General features: G+C 43.7%; 1 protein-coding gene across 4 annotated transcripts in view; it reads right to left on the bottom strand.

Moving 5' to 3' along the window:
- Positions 1-14,191, bottom strand: part of MAP2K5 (mitogen-activated protein kinase kinase 5) — a 133,772-nt gene that overhangs the window by 100,812 nt on the left and 18,769 nt on the right. For all 4 annotated transcript variants that reach the window (XM_040077340.2, XM_040077342.2, XM_040077343.2 and 1 more), the window contains exons 4-7: positions 11,948-12,017; positions 7,890-7,930; positions 7,057-7,124; positions 3,664-3,712 (exon numbers count right to left, since the gene is read on the bottom strand). In XM_040077340.2, coding sequence (XP_039933274.1) covers positions 3,664-3,712; positions 7,057-7,124; positions 7,890-7,930; positions 11,948-12,017 — 228 coding nt within the window. The remainder of the gene's footprint in view (positions 1-3,663; positions 3,713-7,056; positions 7,125-7,889; positions 7,931-11,947; positions 12,018-14,191) is intronic.

The raw sequence follows: 14,191 nt of genomic DNA, 5'->3' as shown, positions 1-14,191 counted from the left end.
TTCTCTCAGGCTGCAGATTTGTTAATTTTAAAGAGTTTTGCTCTTCCAAGCTGGAGGATCTGAAACCTCCAGTCTTGGAGTTAACAACAAATACCTCCTGCATTCCCAAAAACGTCCTCCTGAACCAATAACTTGGGAGAGAAATCCAATGAACCCTCAAAACCACAGATAAATTCGTATTTTTGCTTCTTGGTGGGGGAAAACAGAAGATTTTTCTGGAGGTGACTCAAGTTATGAACAACAAATTGAGCAGAACTGAGGACACCAAGCACATTCCCTCTCCTCCTGCTTGGTGCCCACTGGGAAAAGGGAATATTTGCTCCACATCATTCCCTTAAAGACAGGGACAGGAGCAGCCCCATCCGCCGAGGCTTGTGCCCAGCACAAAGGGCAACCAGAATTCCAGGGAAAAAACCAGGAATGCTGGGGTGGAGGGAGGATCAGCAGCTGATGGGGAGATAAAACGTGATTTAGTGGCTCAAATAAAGATGCCAAAAGCACGGGGTGATTCATTTATTTCCCCGGGAAAACTGGGTTCTCCATCATAAAAGGAGATAAATAAAAGGATATTAAACCTGCAACCCCAGCTTGGATTGGCTGCCAAAATCCAGGGAATCCGTGGAGAAGCCAAGCAGGGAGCAGCAAACAAAGCACCCCTCCTTCCCACCTGGCTGAGGAAGAAACCAGGCTGGGATTTTTTTGGTTTGTTTTTTCTGTGAATTATTAAGAGCCAAATGCCCAATTAATCCTGATTGGGGCGAGGAGCTGCCTGAGCCCAGGAGCAGCCAATTGAGGAGATTTAGTAAATCCCACTTTATAGGGCAGGGACTAATCGGGCAACACGAGGCAGTCAAACGTTCCTTATGAACTGCTGACACTCTATCAATGCCGAATCAATTGGTGGCATTTACCCTGAGTGACAGAAGAGAAATAAATATTTATATCGCATCACCTCTATCAATGAGGCCGGGCAGAAAGCTATTTCTAACCTGTCAATATTTGATTATCTTGAAGAATCACGTCGTTCCCCCCCCTCCCGCTTCTTTTAACGATTAATATGAATTCCTTATTAAAGCGAAATGGAAACTACCGGGGGAGTGTCATTAGGAATGCCTCAAAGCAGAAACTGCCAAAAAATAATCAAAAATAATGACCCGGGCCAGACTTAAGTAAGCGTGAGCGTGACTTAATCCCCCAAAATGAACGAAAAGTTAAAGTTTCGTCTACAAACCCATCGCCAGTTGTGGATCTGTGACTAAAATTTCGCAGAACGCAACAAAAAGGAGATTAACTCCCATTAGGTTGACTAAAAAGTAGTATTAAAACTGATTTTTTTTTTCTTCTTAGTGAATTTTAGTAACAATTTTAGTATAAGAAGAGACAGCTAATCCTTATTTTCTTTTCTTTTTTTAATTGGGTTTAAGTATAAAACTCCATACTTATTTTCTTTCTAGTGGGTTTGAGTAACAACTCCAATATCATAAGAATTGCCTAATTATTTATATATATTTTTAGTGGGTCTAAGTAGCATTTTAATATCACAAGAAGTGGCACTTAATTCTTACTTTCTTTTTAGTGAGCTTAAGTAACAAGTTTACTATCAGAAGAAAAGGTACTTAATCCTTCTTTTCTTTTTTTTTTAATTGGGTTTAAGTATAAAACTCCATTCTTTTTTCTTATGATATTGGAATTGAGTAACAACTCCAACATCATAAGAAGTACCTAATAATTTCTTTTTTTAGTGGGTTTAAGCAACATTTTTAGTATCATAAGAGGCACTTACTCCTTATTTTCTTTTTTTTTTTTTAGTAAATTTCAGTGATAATTTTAATATAAGAAGAAGAGGTTTGGTTTTAAGATTCTAAACCCCAGTGAACAAATCTGTGAACCTCTTGCAGGGCACACCAACCATTTGTTTTCTGCTGTTTAGAACAAAAAAAAAAGCCAAATCCAGCCAATCACAGAGATTTTACTCACATTCTGGGGTTTTACTTTAAAATAAATCACTAATATCAAAGTAAGCACCACCTTGATTTCGAACTTCAGCCACCTGCTGCTGCTGCTCCCAGAATTCCAAGCCACCAAGAGAAACACGTTATTTACCCCAGAATTCTGAAATATTTAAAAACCACCTGGCAGGAATTTGAGAATACTGAACCCAGCCTAAAACCTCCCCATTTCCCAGCTGCGTTCCAGCCACTCAGCAGCGCTGGGCTGGAGTTTTGGAGGAGAAATCCCATTTTTCCTCCCCAAAAATAAATACTCCAGGTGAGGCTGAGGACCACCACAAATCCCAACCGTTCTCTTCCTGCCAAACCCCGAGGCCTGGATCCATGAAATGCCAAGGAGGCCTGGAGAGGTCATGGTGTGAAACACTGAATAGGCATCTGAGATAATTAAGATTTCAGCCTTGGGAAGGCGGGAGGGGAAGTGAGGAGCAGTTAAGAAAATCAATAAGAGTCTTTTATTTGCAGTGACACAGATGTCTCAGTCAATAGAGCCTAACAGGCAGCTCCCAGCCCCTGGACAGGTGCCTCCCTCCCAGGCTGCCAAAGGGCTCAGCCTGGCACAAACAGTAAAATTAAGCCATATTTCTGGGCCTGCTACAAAATCCGGGCTGCCTTTTAAAAAATTTTTAATATAAATATACATATAAATTATTAATAAAATTATTAAACTATTATTTCTATAATTATCAAATTATAATTACAAATGATCTAATTATTACCGTTTGCATAAATGATATTATTATACAGAATTATAATTGTTCTAAAAATATTTTTAAAATACCATTTTTATATGAATATACACCGTTAAACGTGTATATTTCACGTCATTGCAAGCCGCCCATACAGCTTAAAATGGGGGGAAATAAAAGAATGTGTGTGCTTGTCCACGAACATTTAAACTTCAATTTTGGGTGCCAGGAGCAAAAGGAGAAGAACAAGGTGGCGTTTTACAATTCTGGCGTTTTTTTTGCTCAGTTGGTTGGATTTTTTTGCCTTGTTTGTGAAGGATTTACAACACAGAGTCATGGAATCGTCGAGGCTGGGAAAGGCCTTTCAAAGTCAAGGCAAATTTAAGACCACAGAAAGGGGCAGAGTGGCCTGAAGGTGGGCAGGGTTAGGTTTTGTGAGGGAGGGGAGGCCCTGGCACAGGGGAATTCTGGATTCCCCATCCCTGGAAGTGTCCCAGGACAGAGTTTGGAGCACCCTGGGATAGGGGAACACGTCCCTGCGCACGGCACAGAACTCAGAACAAGGGGATTTTCAGTTTGGGCTCTCAGATCCCTTCCAACCCCAAACCTTTCCAGGGTTCTGAAGTGATTCCCAACAGCACGGAGCGCTTCCCTGCAAGAAGTATTTCAGTATCTCCTGCCCCAAACCCCACCAAGGTCGCTGTAAGCGAGCAGTTGACTCAGTTTTTCCAAACTGATCAACTTTTGCCATCCTGGCAGCAGCAGCAGCAGCTCAGGGCCTCTGTCCATGTGCAGCTAAACCTGACCAGCACCCTTGGAGAAACTGCTGTGCCAACCAAAGCAAAATCAAGACCCAGGGCTCATCCTGAAGGCTCCCACCGTGCCAAAATTCTGGGTTGAAAGAGTACATTGACAGCCAAAGGAGCTGTGAGGAGGCAGGGGTGAGAGGCACACCAAGCACCCACCTGGCCATTGGCAAGGATCTTCTTCAGCTCCGCCGAGGACTTCTTCAAGCTGCAAAAGGAACAAAGCAAAGAAGAAGCAACTCTTTTTTGAACGTTTCGACTCCCCTCAGCCGACGCGAGGAACAGGGGGAGCTCGGGCGGTGACGCATCCTGAGCAGATTAAACCTGAAGGGGAAGGGGCGGGGAGATCAGTCAGCACTGCCAAGCTGCAGGCAGCGGGAATGAAGAAACAACCAACGGTCAAGGAAAAATCAATGTATTTTTCCACCTAGACGCCTGACTGTCCAACCTGCTGAGACTGATTGTTCACCAGCTCTAAGAGGGAAAATTTAAAAAAAAAAAAAAAGGTGTTCTCACGTGCCAGGCGTTTCAAAAACGTATCAGGAAAATGCGGCTCGCATCCAGCTTTCATTATCTGGTTTTGGAGCTCCCCAAGGCATTCCTGTGGATCCCTGCTCCAGCACCTCCACTGACCCCAGGCTGGAGCAGAGGAAGCAGGAGGATTGTAGGATTCCTACAATTCCTGATGGAGGAAGCTCGGGGTGTGCCTGAATCCCCGAGGGAGCCCCGCTTTCCACGTGCACCCATTCCAGGCCAATCTGCTGAATCCTTGTGCTTTTCTCAGGAGAATCTACCCCCAAACCAATACAACAAAACTCACATTCATTTCCTCGAAGAGAACTTCACCAAACCCCAGCTCTCAGCTCGGTGAGTTAAAGGGTGAAACCTTTAATGCCCTCAAACACTCACAAAATCCTGGGTTTTTTCCCCTACTTTCCTGACAAACTCTGTTCCTTGGAGCTTCAACACAACAAACTGCCTGGGCAGCAACATCTGCAAAAACTTTATCTCAAAGGGACATTCTGCTCTTATTACTGAAGTTTTGTTTTTTTTTTAAAAAAAAAGAAAAAAGTACAAAATAATATATTCTTGAAAGGCCTGTGCACGTGTCTTGATCACAGATCATTATTAACAGGAACAGTGAAAACACAGATTTCATATTTGGTGGCTTTGTTCTTTAATAGGCCTCTTGTTCCCACGACTGCTTTAAAGAAAAATTAAGTTTTCCAAGGAAACATAAGTTGATCTTGTCATCTTTCATGACTAACAATTTGTGAACATGAAACAAAGAGAGACTTTCAATTACTTCAAAAACAAAACTCCCGGTGCAGAAGGTTTCGGAAAAGGAATGGCAATTAACCACCAGATAAGGTGACAAGAATCTTCTAGAAGCTTCATTTTCAATGCACTTGAAGAACGAGCTCAAAGTACAGGGAGTACTGAAAGCCAAGCACGCAGCAGTGACAGAAAAATCAGCTTTATTTAGCTCAGACTGGGGGGACTGCAGAGCACAAAGATATTCAGATTTATTTTCTTTTTTTAAAGAGTTTTGGATTGAACATTCCCCGAGGGATAGGGCGAACTTTGCCAGGATGAGTTTGGTTTTTTTTTTTTCCTCTCCACAATTACAGAGCCACCAAAGGGAGCAGCAAACTGGGTTTAGTGGTTTTTGGAAGGGGTTTCCAGTAGGGGAAAAACTCCAGCTCTGCTGCTGGATGAGGCTGGAATTTCCCATAGCCCCCACAGTGAAAATGAGATTTGTGGGACTGTGCCACCCTCAGGACAGGCCCCCAAAATTCACCTTAAAAACGTGCCCAAAACCCCACCACTGTTCCCCTCCTAGATCACGTTAATCTGTGGTAATTCACCTTTTTAATCTTTACAACGTTTCTTTTTTCCTGTCCTTTTCTCAGAGAGAAAAAGGAGCAGGATGCTGATGCACGGATAAATGGAATATTATCTGCTTATTAGAATAATAGAATAATTGAGGTTGAAAGGAGCCTCCAGAGAGTTCTACTCCCTTGGTGGTTCAGATACGCTCTTGTAGGAAGAAGATGGAGCCAGACCCTCCTTTTTTCTTTTTAAGAATACAGAAAGGGGTTTTTTGGAGGTTTTTACCATCACTATTGAGTATTATGACTTCCTGTAACAACTCATGTAATAAAGAGGAGTTTATCCTCCAGCATTTAAAAAACAAATCTCTAGGATAAAAAAAAAAAAAAAAAAAAAAAAAGAGGAGTTCTCTTGCATTTTAAGACCTTAATGCGAGATTTCAAATTAGGGCTGAAACACAAAAAGCAAGATAAGGGGGATGGACTCCAAAACTTTACTGGAACTGCAGGAAACAGACACCTAAGCTGAAAAGATCTCAAAAAAATCCTACCCCACACCAATAAACCTACAGAAGCTTGTTATTTAGGCTATTTGTTATTATAAACCTATGAAGGGGGGCATCAAACCTCCAAATCAATGAACCCTGGAATGAACAAGCAACAAAGACCTGAACACCCAGACCTTGGCACTGGATCAGCTCAGCCCCAAACTGCACCTCAACGCTTTTAAAGAACAGAGCCACCTGAAACACTCAGAAAACTCCGATTTCTTCCTGAAACACCCAGCAAATCATTGTTTCTTCCTGGAATCCCCAGCAGATCCTCATTTTCCTAGCAGCAAACCCTTATTTTTTTCCTAAAACATCAGCAAACCTTTACTTCTCCAGAGTAAACCCTAACTTCTTCCTGGAATTCCCAGCAAACCCTTCTTTCTCAAGCAGCAAACCCTTATTTCTTCCTGGAATCCCAAGTAAACCCTCATTTCTTCTTGAAACACCCATCAAACCCTCATTTTTTCCCCTGGAATTCCCACCAATCCCTCCTTTCTCCAGCAGCAAACCATTATTTCCTCCTGAAACACCTACCAAACTGTCGTTTTTCCCCCTGGAACTCCCACCAATCCCTCCTTTCTCCAGAGCAAACCCTAGTTTCTTCCTGGAATAACCAGCAAACCCTCACTTCTTCTCAAAACACGCATCAAACCCTCATTTCTCCAGCAGCAAACCCTCATTTCTTCTTAAAACATGCATCAAACCCTCATTTCTCCAGCAGCAAACTCTTATTTCTTCCTAAAACATCCATCAAATCCTTGTTCCTCCAGCAGCAAACCCTCATTTCTTCTCAAACCCCCCAGCAAACCCTCATTTCTTCTCAAACCACCCAGAAAACCCTCATTTCTTCTCAAACCACCCAGAAAACCATCATTTCTTCACAAACCCCCCAGAAACCCCTCATTTCTTCTCAAACCCCCCAGAAAACCCTCATTTCCTCTCAAAACACCCAGCAAACCCTCATTTTCCCCCTGGAATTCCCACCAACCCCTCCATTTCCCCAGCAGCAAACCCACGAGCCCGACGCCATCCACGAATTCCTCCTTCCCGCTGGAGAAAACCCCTCAACCCCCGGCTTCTCCACAAACCCAACCACTCGCGGGGCTCCATTTTGGTTTAAAAAACAGAAAGGAAACGAAAGAAAAAGCCAGGGAAATCCCGGCTCTTACCTATTGCTGGGGAGGCCCTCGGAGGCGGCCGAGCCGCCGCTGTTGGCGGCCCCCGCGCGCGTGTTCACCTGAGGGCAGGGAGAGGAGCGCGATCAGATCCCGCGTTCCAGAGGACGCCGTGCTAATTAACCTGTAATTTGCCACGGATTTCTCATTTCGTTAGGAAGGTTAATTAGCTCGGTTGCTAGGCGTGCTGCCGGTTGAGGGCCGTATGTAGGTTAGCAGGCCCCGCAATGGCGGGGGCCCGCGGCGCGCTCGCGGCCGAAGCGAGGCGCTGGGGAAAAAAACCACCACCACAACAAGAAAAAAAAAAAGCGGCGAATCCGTCATTTTTGTCCTCGTTTTAAACGCTCGGAAAAATAAAGCGTCGCTTAATGCGTTTGTAGTCTTCTCCACGCGATTAGAGGAGCAACAAGAAATCAAAAATGGGAGCTCATTCCACCGCGGTGCCTCCCACCCTCGGGTGAACGACTGGAATCGCAGAGCGAGGGTGGGGGTTTAAAGGCTTCGAAGCAGTGGCAGTTGATAAATGAACTAGTAAAATTTAAGAACGCCATTAGCAGAGGTTAAAAACAAAAAGGCAAGCCCACTTTTAATTAAAAAAAAAATATATATATATATAAATATAGATATCACAGCCGACTTTTTTTGCAGATGAGTCCTTCTCCCACCCTCACCAAAAAAAAAAAAAAAAATCAGAATTTAAAAAAAAAAAAAAAAAAAATCTGCTTGTCAGAGCTCAAGAAAGTGCAGTTTTATTTGACATTTCAATAAGTGGAACACAGCATTACAAATCCATCTAAGTTTCCTGAAACAATTATTGAAATTCGTACCTTGAGGCCATGTATGTTCCGTTTCCCAGGAGGTTTGCAGGCTGAAACAGTAATTGACTAAATTGTAGAACACATCAGGGCCATTTACAAATTTGCTCAAAATGAATCTTTTCAAAAGAAATGAGGGTGACACCAAAATTAGCAGAGAGAAATGATTGAAAAGTGCCTGGCGAGACCCAGAGTGGGAATTACGGCCCAGGATTTTTAACTTGCAGGAGTGAGCATTTATAAATGCTAAGAGCTTTCTGACACCGTGTAATATAAATTCTAATTTCTGCTTAAAACACATCACAAGCGATGAGAGAGAACCGTTGGCTCAAACGACGGGATTCTTTTGGTAATTCCAATTCCAACCTTGCAGTTTCACACAGCTGTTTTTGTGTTGTTCTTTTTTTTTTTTCCCTGGAATTTCACGGTGATATTTGCAACCCAGTGTTTGGATTTTCAGGGAATCGGCTGCCACGCGTCAGGAATTGGTCGTTTTGGCAGAGGTAGTTTGGGTGAAATGAGGAAAAATGTGTGGGGAAAAAAACTGGGGGAGGGCAACAGCAGTGAGCCTCATTGGTAAACACTGATTAAATAAAAGGTAAATACTGAATAAATAAAAGGAAAATGCCACTTTTTGGGGACAGAGACCCAAACGTGGCACTTTATGGTGATGGCTGGTTTAGAGGGATGAGCTGCTGCAGGAGGAGGATTTTTCCTGAGGTGTCTCCAGGTGAACATTCCCTGTTCTGCACCCCGGGATGAGCTTTTGGAAGCTTTTTTTGGACGTGGAAGCCCCAAAGCTGCGCGTCCCAGGCAGCTCCCATTCCCTCAGTGCCCCACGGACGCTGCGTTAAAGGGGCTGTCACTGCTGATTGATGGCAGAAATTTGATTTTTTTTCTCCCTCCCGTTTCTGACAGCAGGAAGCAGAACTGTTTATTAGGCAGAAGGACACAGGTGATGGTTATTAAACACTGCACTGAGGGCCACGTGCCTTCGAACAACATCAAAAATGACCACGTGCATCTTCAAGAGGGGAAAAAATATGATGAGACCCTGGGTATTAAAAGCAAACCAACCCAAAATTAAAAACTATAAATACGTATAAGCCCATTCCGTTTTTCCAATAGATTGAAATTGATGTTTTGAACAAGATATCGAACCAATAATGATTTTTATGGGGGGTATTTGAACAACATGCTCACCTTATTCCACAAATCGGATGTAAACAGCATAGGCAGAAGACAGAGATAAAAAAATATAAACAACTATAAATATATATTAAAATATCTACACATAAATATCAATATAAATTATACTAATATATAAATATATGTAGGTATATACAAATATATGTAAGTATATATGTATCTACATATATTTTAAATATATACATAAATATAAAAATGTATGTATATTAAAAATATACATACATATAAAATATATGTACGTATATAAACATATGAAGGTTCATCAATATATAGATATATATCTATTATAATAGATATATTAAAATATATAGATACAGATATATAAATATTAAATAAATAAAAATATATATATATATTAAAAACCTGCCAGTATACACATTTTTTACATGTGCCTCATATACAGATGCTTATTTTTAATACAACCCCCCCCTCTGGCTCTTACTACCTAAACAGCAGTAATAAACCTATTAAAAATTAGAGAAAATAGCGATTTTATTTCCCCTTGAAGATATTTTTACTATGAAATAAAGCCCAGCCCAGGTAAGACAGGTTGGCAGGTGGAAATTTACTCCTGCCAGGATTTTTATGCAATACAGGAGTTTTTGGGAGCTGACTGGAGGCAGGAGCTGAGGCTTCCTCAGAAGTTAGAGAGGCAGAAAAGGAAAAGAACTCAAAGGACTTGCAGAGAAATCTCTTGAAAGGGAAGCAGTGGAAATTAAGAGGCAGAAAAGCTGCACGGTGCTGATGGGGCTTTCAAGTGGGGAACGTGGAGAGCCACGGCCAAAAGGGCACGGGAGAAAAGTGCTGGTGCTGCCAAAATGTGGGATGTTCATTAGAGAGGCAGGACAAGGAGACAGGGAAGCAAAGAGAAAACCAAAAAAAGGAGCAGGAAAGGGGAAAAAAAAAAAAAAAAAAAAAAAAAGAAAAGGTAGGAAAGCACATTTTGTTCAATATTTCAGAGGAGCTGCAGAGCTCAGGGGTGGGTTTGGGGAGGTTTTAAAGCTCTAACCTAGAAATAAAAAGAGCTTTAAGGAGGTGGGTTGGGAAGATGAAACAAAACCTGAGCTCTGGAGCAATTTGGAGGGAAGGGGAAGGAGGAAATGCCCAGCAGGAAGCCAGGGGTGAGAACTTGGAGGTGACTGAGGGGGAGTGAGGCTGGAGCAGAACAGAGACAATTCCGAGCATGTCCAGCCAGAGGAGATCATCCTCAGATGCAAAGCAAACAGGAGAAGGAGAGAGCAGCAGGAACAGGGATTTGTGCAGCTGGATCTTCAGGAATGAGCCAAAGGGAGATTGTTAAATCTCCAAATGTCCCTTTAAACCCCAGGGAGGGTCAGGTGCTGAGCACCTCCTGCAAGCACTCCCTGGGAGCAGGGGTTCAAAGGGAAATGAGAAGGATTTCCAAGGGTTGGAAAACTCGGATCAGCCACTTCAGTTTCTCTGAGGCACAAGAGAAGGATCCAGGGAATCCTCAGAGCCCCTGGCAGGGCCTGGAGGAGCTCCAGGAGAGCTGGAGAGGGACAGAGGACAGGGCTGGAGGGACAGCCCACAGGGAATGGATCAGAGTGGGAAAGGGGAGATTTGGACGGGATATTGGGAGGGAATTCCTGCCTGGGAGGGTGGGGAGGGGCTGGGCTGGAATTCCCAGAGCAGCTGCGGCTGCCCCTGGATCCCTGGAATGCCCAAGGCCGGGCTGGACATTGGGACTGGGGAAGGGATTGAAGGTCCTTCCCATCCAAACCATTCCAGGATTCCATGATCTGTGCCTGGGAAGAGGCAGGAGACCCTTCCCCTGCTCTGAGGAGGTCACAGCTCCAACATCTGGGAGTCTCCTCTCAATCAGACCCTGCCAGCCCGGCCCATTTTCCACATTCCACAGGAGCACCCGGAACTTCCAGGAATCCCACCCAGCCTCCTTAGGAGACCTCGTCACCACGTGTTCGAGGAGGCTCTTGGTTAATTGCCCAATTCAAACTTCAGAGAGTTGTAAGTAATGGAAGCACGGAATGTTTAATTGGGAGCCTCACAGTATGATTATTTGTGTGATATCAGTTAAGTGAGTTTAATTTTTAATTATTTCAATTAATTTATTGCTGGGAGATTTACTCGGAGAATTTAAACCTTCTCTGCTCCATCAATTAAGAGCCAGAGATCCAGAGCCTGGCTACTGAGATCTGAATGAATTATGTAATGCACCAGCCTCTTTTATTTTATTTTTTTTTTAACCATTATTCGAGTTCAGGGAGAGCATTCCCAAAAAAACCTCACCAGCTGCCTGCAGATTTTTTTTTTTTTTCCAGGTTGGAGATGACCTATTTTTAAATTGCCTCAGTCCACAGAACTGATTACATCTCTCCCCGTTCAGGAGAATTATTAAAGAGCTTGTGAATATTTGGATACCACTAAGAGCCCAAACCTCAGACAAAAACGCGTCCTGGCCGGAGCTGCTGTGACAGACACGTCCCACAGTGGTGACAGTGCCACTCCCCAGCCTGGCAGGCTGATTCAGGATATTAAAACAGCTTTTAAAGAGCCCAGTTTTCATAACTACCCAAGACTTCAGTTATTCATCTGCTTTGCTTGGAATCCAGGCAGAGCCATCACCAACGAGTTTGGTTTTTTTTTAAAATGTATTTAAATACGTACTCTGCAAACCTCGTTAGTCTAATTTACTCCGGGAAATTAGCTGGTTTCTATGCGATAAATGCACTTTCCTCCACGCTCCCCGCAATAATGAATTCTCCTCTCCAAATTAAGAGGTAAACACGACGCTCTGTGCATTTCAACCTCCCCAAAACGTGCCAGGGAGCTGTTTCAGCACCAGCTCTTTGGGTTGGTGGTGGGGATTGGCTCAGCATTACCTCGTGGGTAGATCTGGAGAGGCTCTATCAGCTGTCCATTCACCTGCTGCTCCATCACCGTGGAGTAATACTGCAAAGAGACCCGAGAAAGAGACGGCTCAGTGATCCAGGAGTGGGGAAAGCACTCATGGATGGTTTAATTCGGCGCATTTTCATTTTCTCTGTAACTGCCGCACGGGGCAGATCAGCCCCTTTCCACAAAAAGGGGGGACAGAGGAATTTAAAGGAGGAGCTCCATGGGAAAATGTGGATGAAACACGGGAATGGCTCCAGCAGGTGAGGAAATGAAATATTTACAGCAAATGCAGCAGCTGCCACAGCTGGAGGAGCCAGGAAAACCAAACATGGACACAAGGACCTGATGCAAATAGACCCTGAATGCACCCCAGAACTGCGCAGTCAGGAAAACCCCAAGGGAATCCCAAAGGGATCTGGAATTGTGGGCAGTGGTGGAGGATCAGGTCAGAGGGACCCCAAAGCTGAGCTCCCAGAAAGTCACTGCGACATCCTGAGACACTGAACCCCCCAGGAGCTGCTGGAGGGATCCAGGAGATTTTTATGGGTTAAAAAAAAAGGCAAGAAGGGCTGGAAAAGGAGAGGAGAAGATCAAAACGCAGGAGGATGCCTGGGCCATGGAGGGCTGGGAATGTTCCCCTGGAGAAGGGAAGGACCCAGGGAATCCTCAGAGCTCCAGGAGAGCTGGAGAGGGACTGGGGACAGGGATGGAGGGACAGGACACAGGGAATGGCTTCAGAGTGGGAAAGGGGAGATTTAGAGTGGATATTGGGAAGGAATTCCTGCCTGGGAGGGTGGGGAGGGGCTGGGCTGGAATTCCCAGAGCAGCTGTGGCTGTCCCTGGAGCCCTGGCCACGGTTGGACACTGGGACTTGGAGCAGCCTGGGACAGTGGAAGCTGTCCCTGCCCATGGAATGAGCTCTTAACTTTTGAATTCCTGTTTCACCAACCTGCAGACATCTTCACACACAACTAGAAACATCTCTGATCGCTCCCTGGAATAATCAGCTAAAACAAACACACCTGAGAGCGTTTCCTGCCCCACCAAAAAATGTAACACAGAGGGGAGAGAGAGAGGGAGGGAGGAAAACCCATGGCCCTCCCCATTACTCACCAGTGATGACAAGTAAATGAAATATCAATCATGTAAGCTGTCAACCTTTTGGGACAGCAATAACTGTTAACAAGTAGTCTGGAAAAATTGTCTGAAAATGACTTGTCCTCCACAGGCGAGCGCTGGAGGTTTCCATGGAAAATTAAGATGCCAGTGGCTATTTGGAACATTGTTCAGGTATTCTTTTTAATGGGAAATTTGCCACTTATTGATCCAGAGCGTGTAGCCCTTGCTTCCAGAGAGCTGCGAGCAACTTTCCAATCAGTGGCTGTCAAAAAAATTACTGCCTTTTTAGACAGATACAAGACAACAGCTGCAGAGCAGCTCCATGGCTGTCCTTAATTAACTGCAGCGCCCAACACTGAAAAAAATCCCACCGAGCTCCCCCCAAAACCGGCCTCCTTCAAAGCATTTTTGTGTAATCTGAAAGAATTCCGGGCCTGAATTAACTTCTTGTCAAATTCACAGAGCAAAGAACCTAAAGGTAAAGGTCGGGCGTGATTCAAAATATTTCCCCAGTTAAAATATGCTCCAAAGTCTAACCTCAGGGAATTATTTTTTTCTCCTTAAACTGGGAAAAAAAAAAAAAAAAAATCCACTTTATTTACATTTTAGGGAACACCTGCACCACATCAAAATTCCCTGGAATACTTCCCCACCTGGCCAAAGCTCCAAATATTTGTTTGCAGGCCTCGAAATGAGTATTTTTCTTCCCCATTATTAAATGAATTCATTTTCTGGGCTCACAACATTTGTTTCCTTGTAAACACATCCCAAAAAAACCAAGCCCATAGGATGTCAGGAAGTTAAACCATCAGTGCAGCACTCAAATAAAAAACTAGTTTAAAACTGAAGAGAAAAATTTTGCAGGGAAGAAAAGCTGCTGAAGCAGAAAGAAGTCATTTACAGCCATCCCATAATTTTGAAGGGAAAGCAGAGAGTTGAGCAATCAGAACTCTAATGTACTGAAACTTTAACAGTGAGCTTGGAAGCATAGCAAAAAAATGACCTTCCCAAGGCATGATTAATCTGGAGGCTGCGCCAGGAAAAGTCAAAGTTTTCCACTTTAAAGGCAAAAAATAAAAATGGCTGAGATTTTAGGAAGAAAACAGAAA

This window comes from Hirundo rustica, chromosome 13 (assembly GCF_015227805.2).
Source record: "Hirundo rustica isolate bHirRus1 chromosome 13, bHirRus1.pri.v3, whole genome shotgun sequence".
NCBI lineage: Eukaryota > Metazoa > Chordata > Aves > Passeriformes > Hirundinidae > Hirundo > Hirundo rustica.
This window is presented reverse-complemented; position numbering and strand designations above follow the sequence as displayed.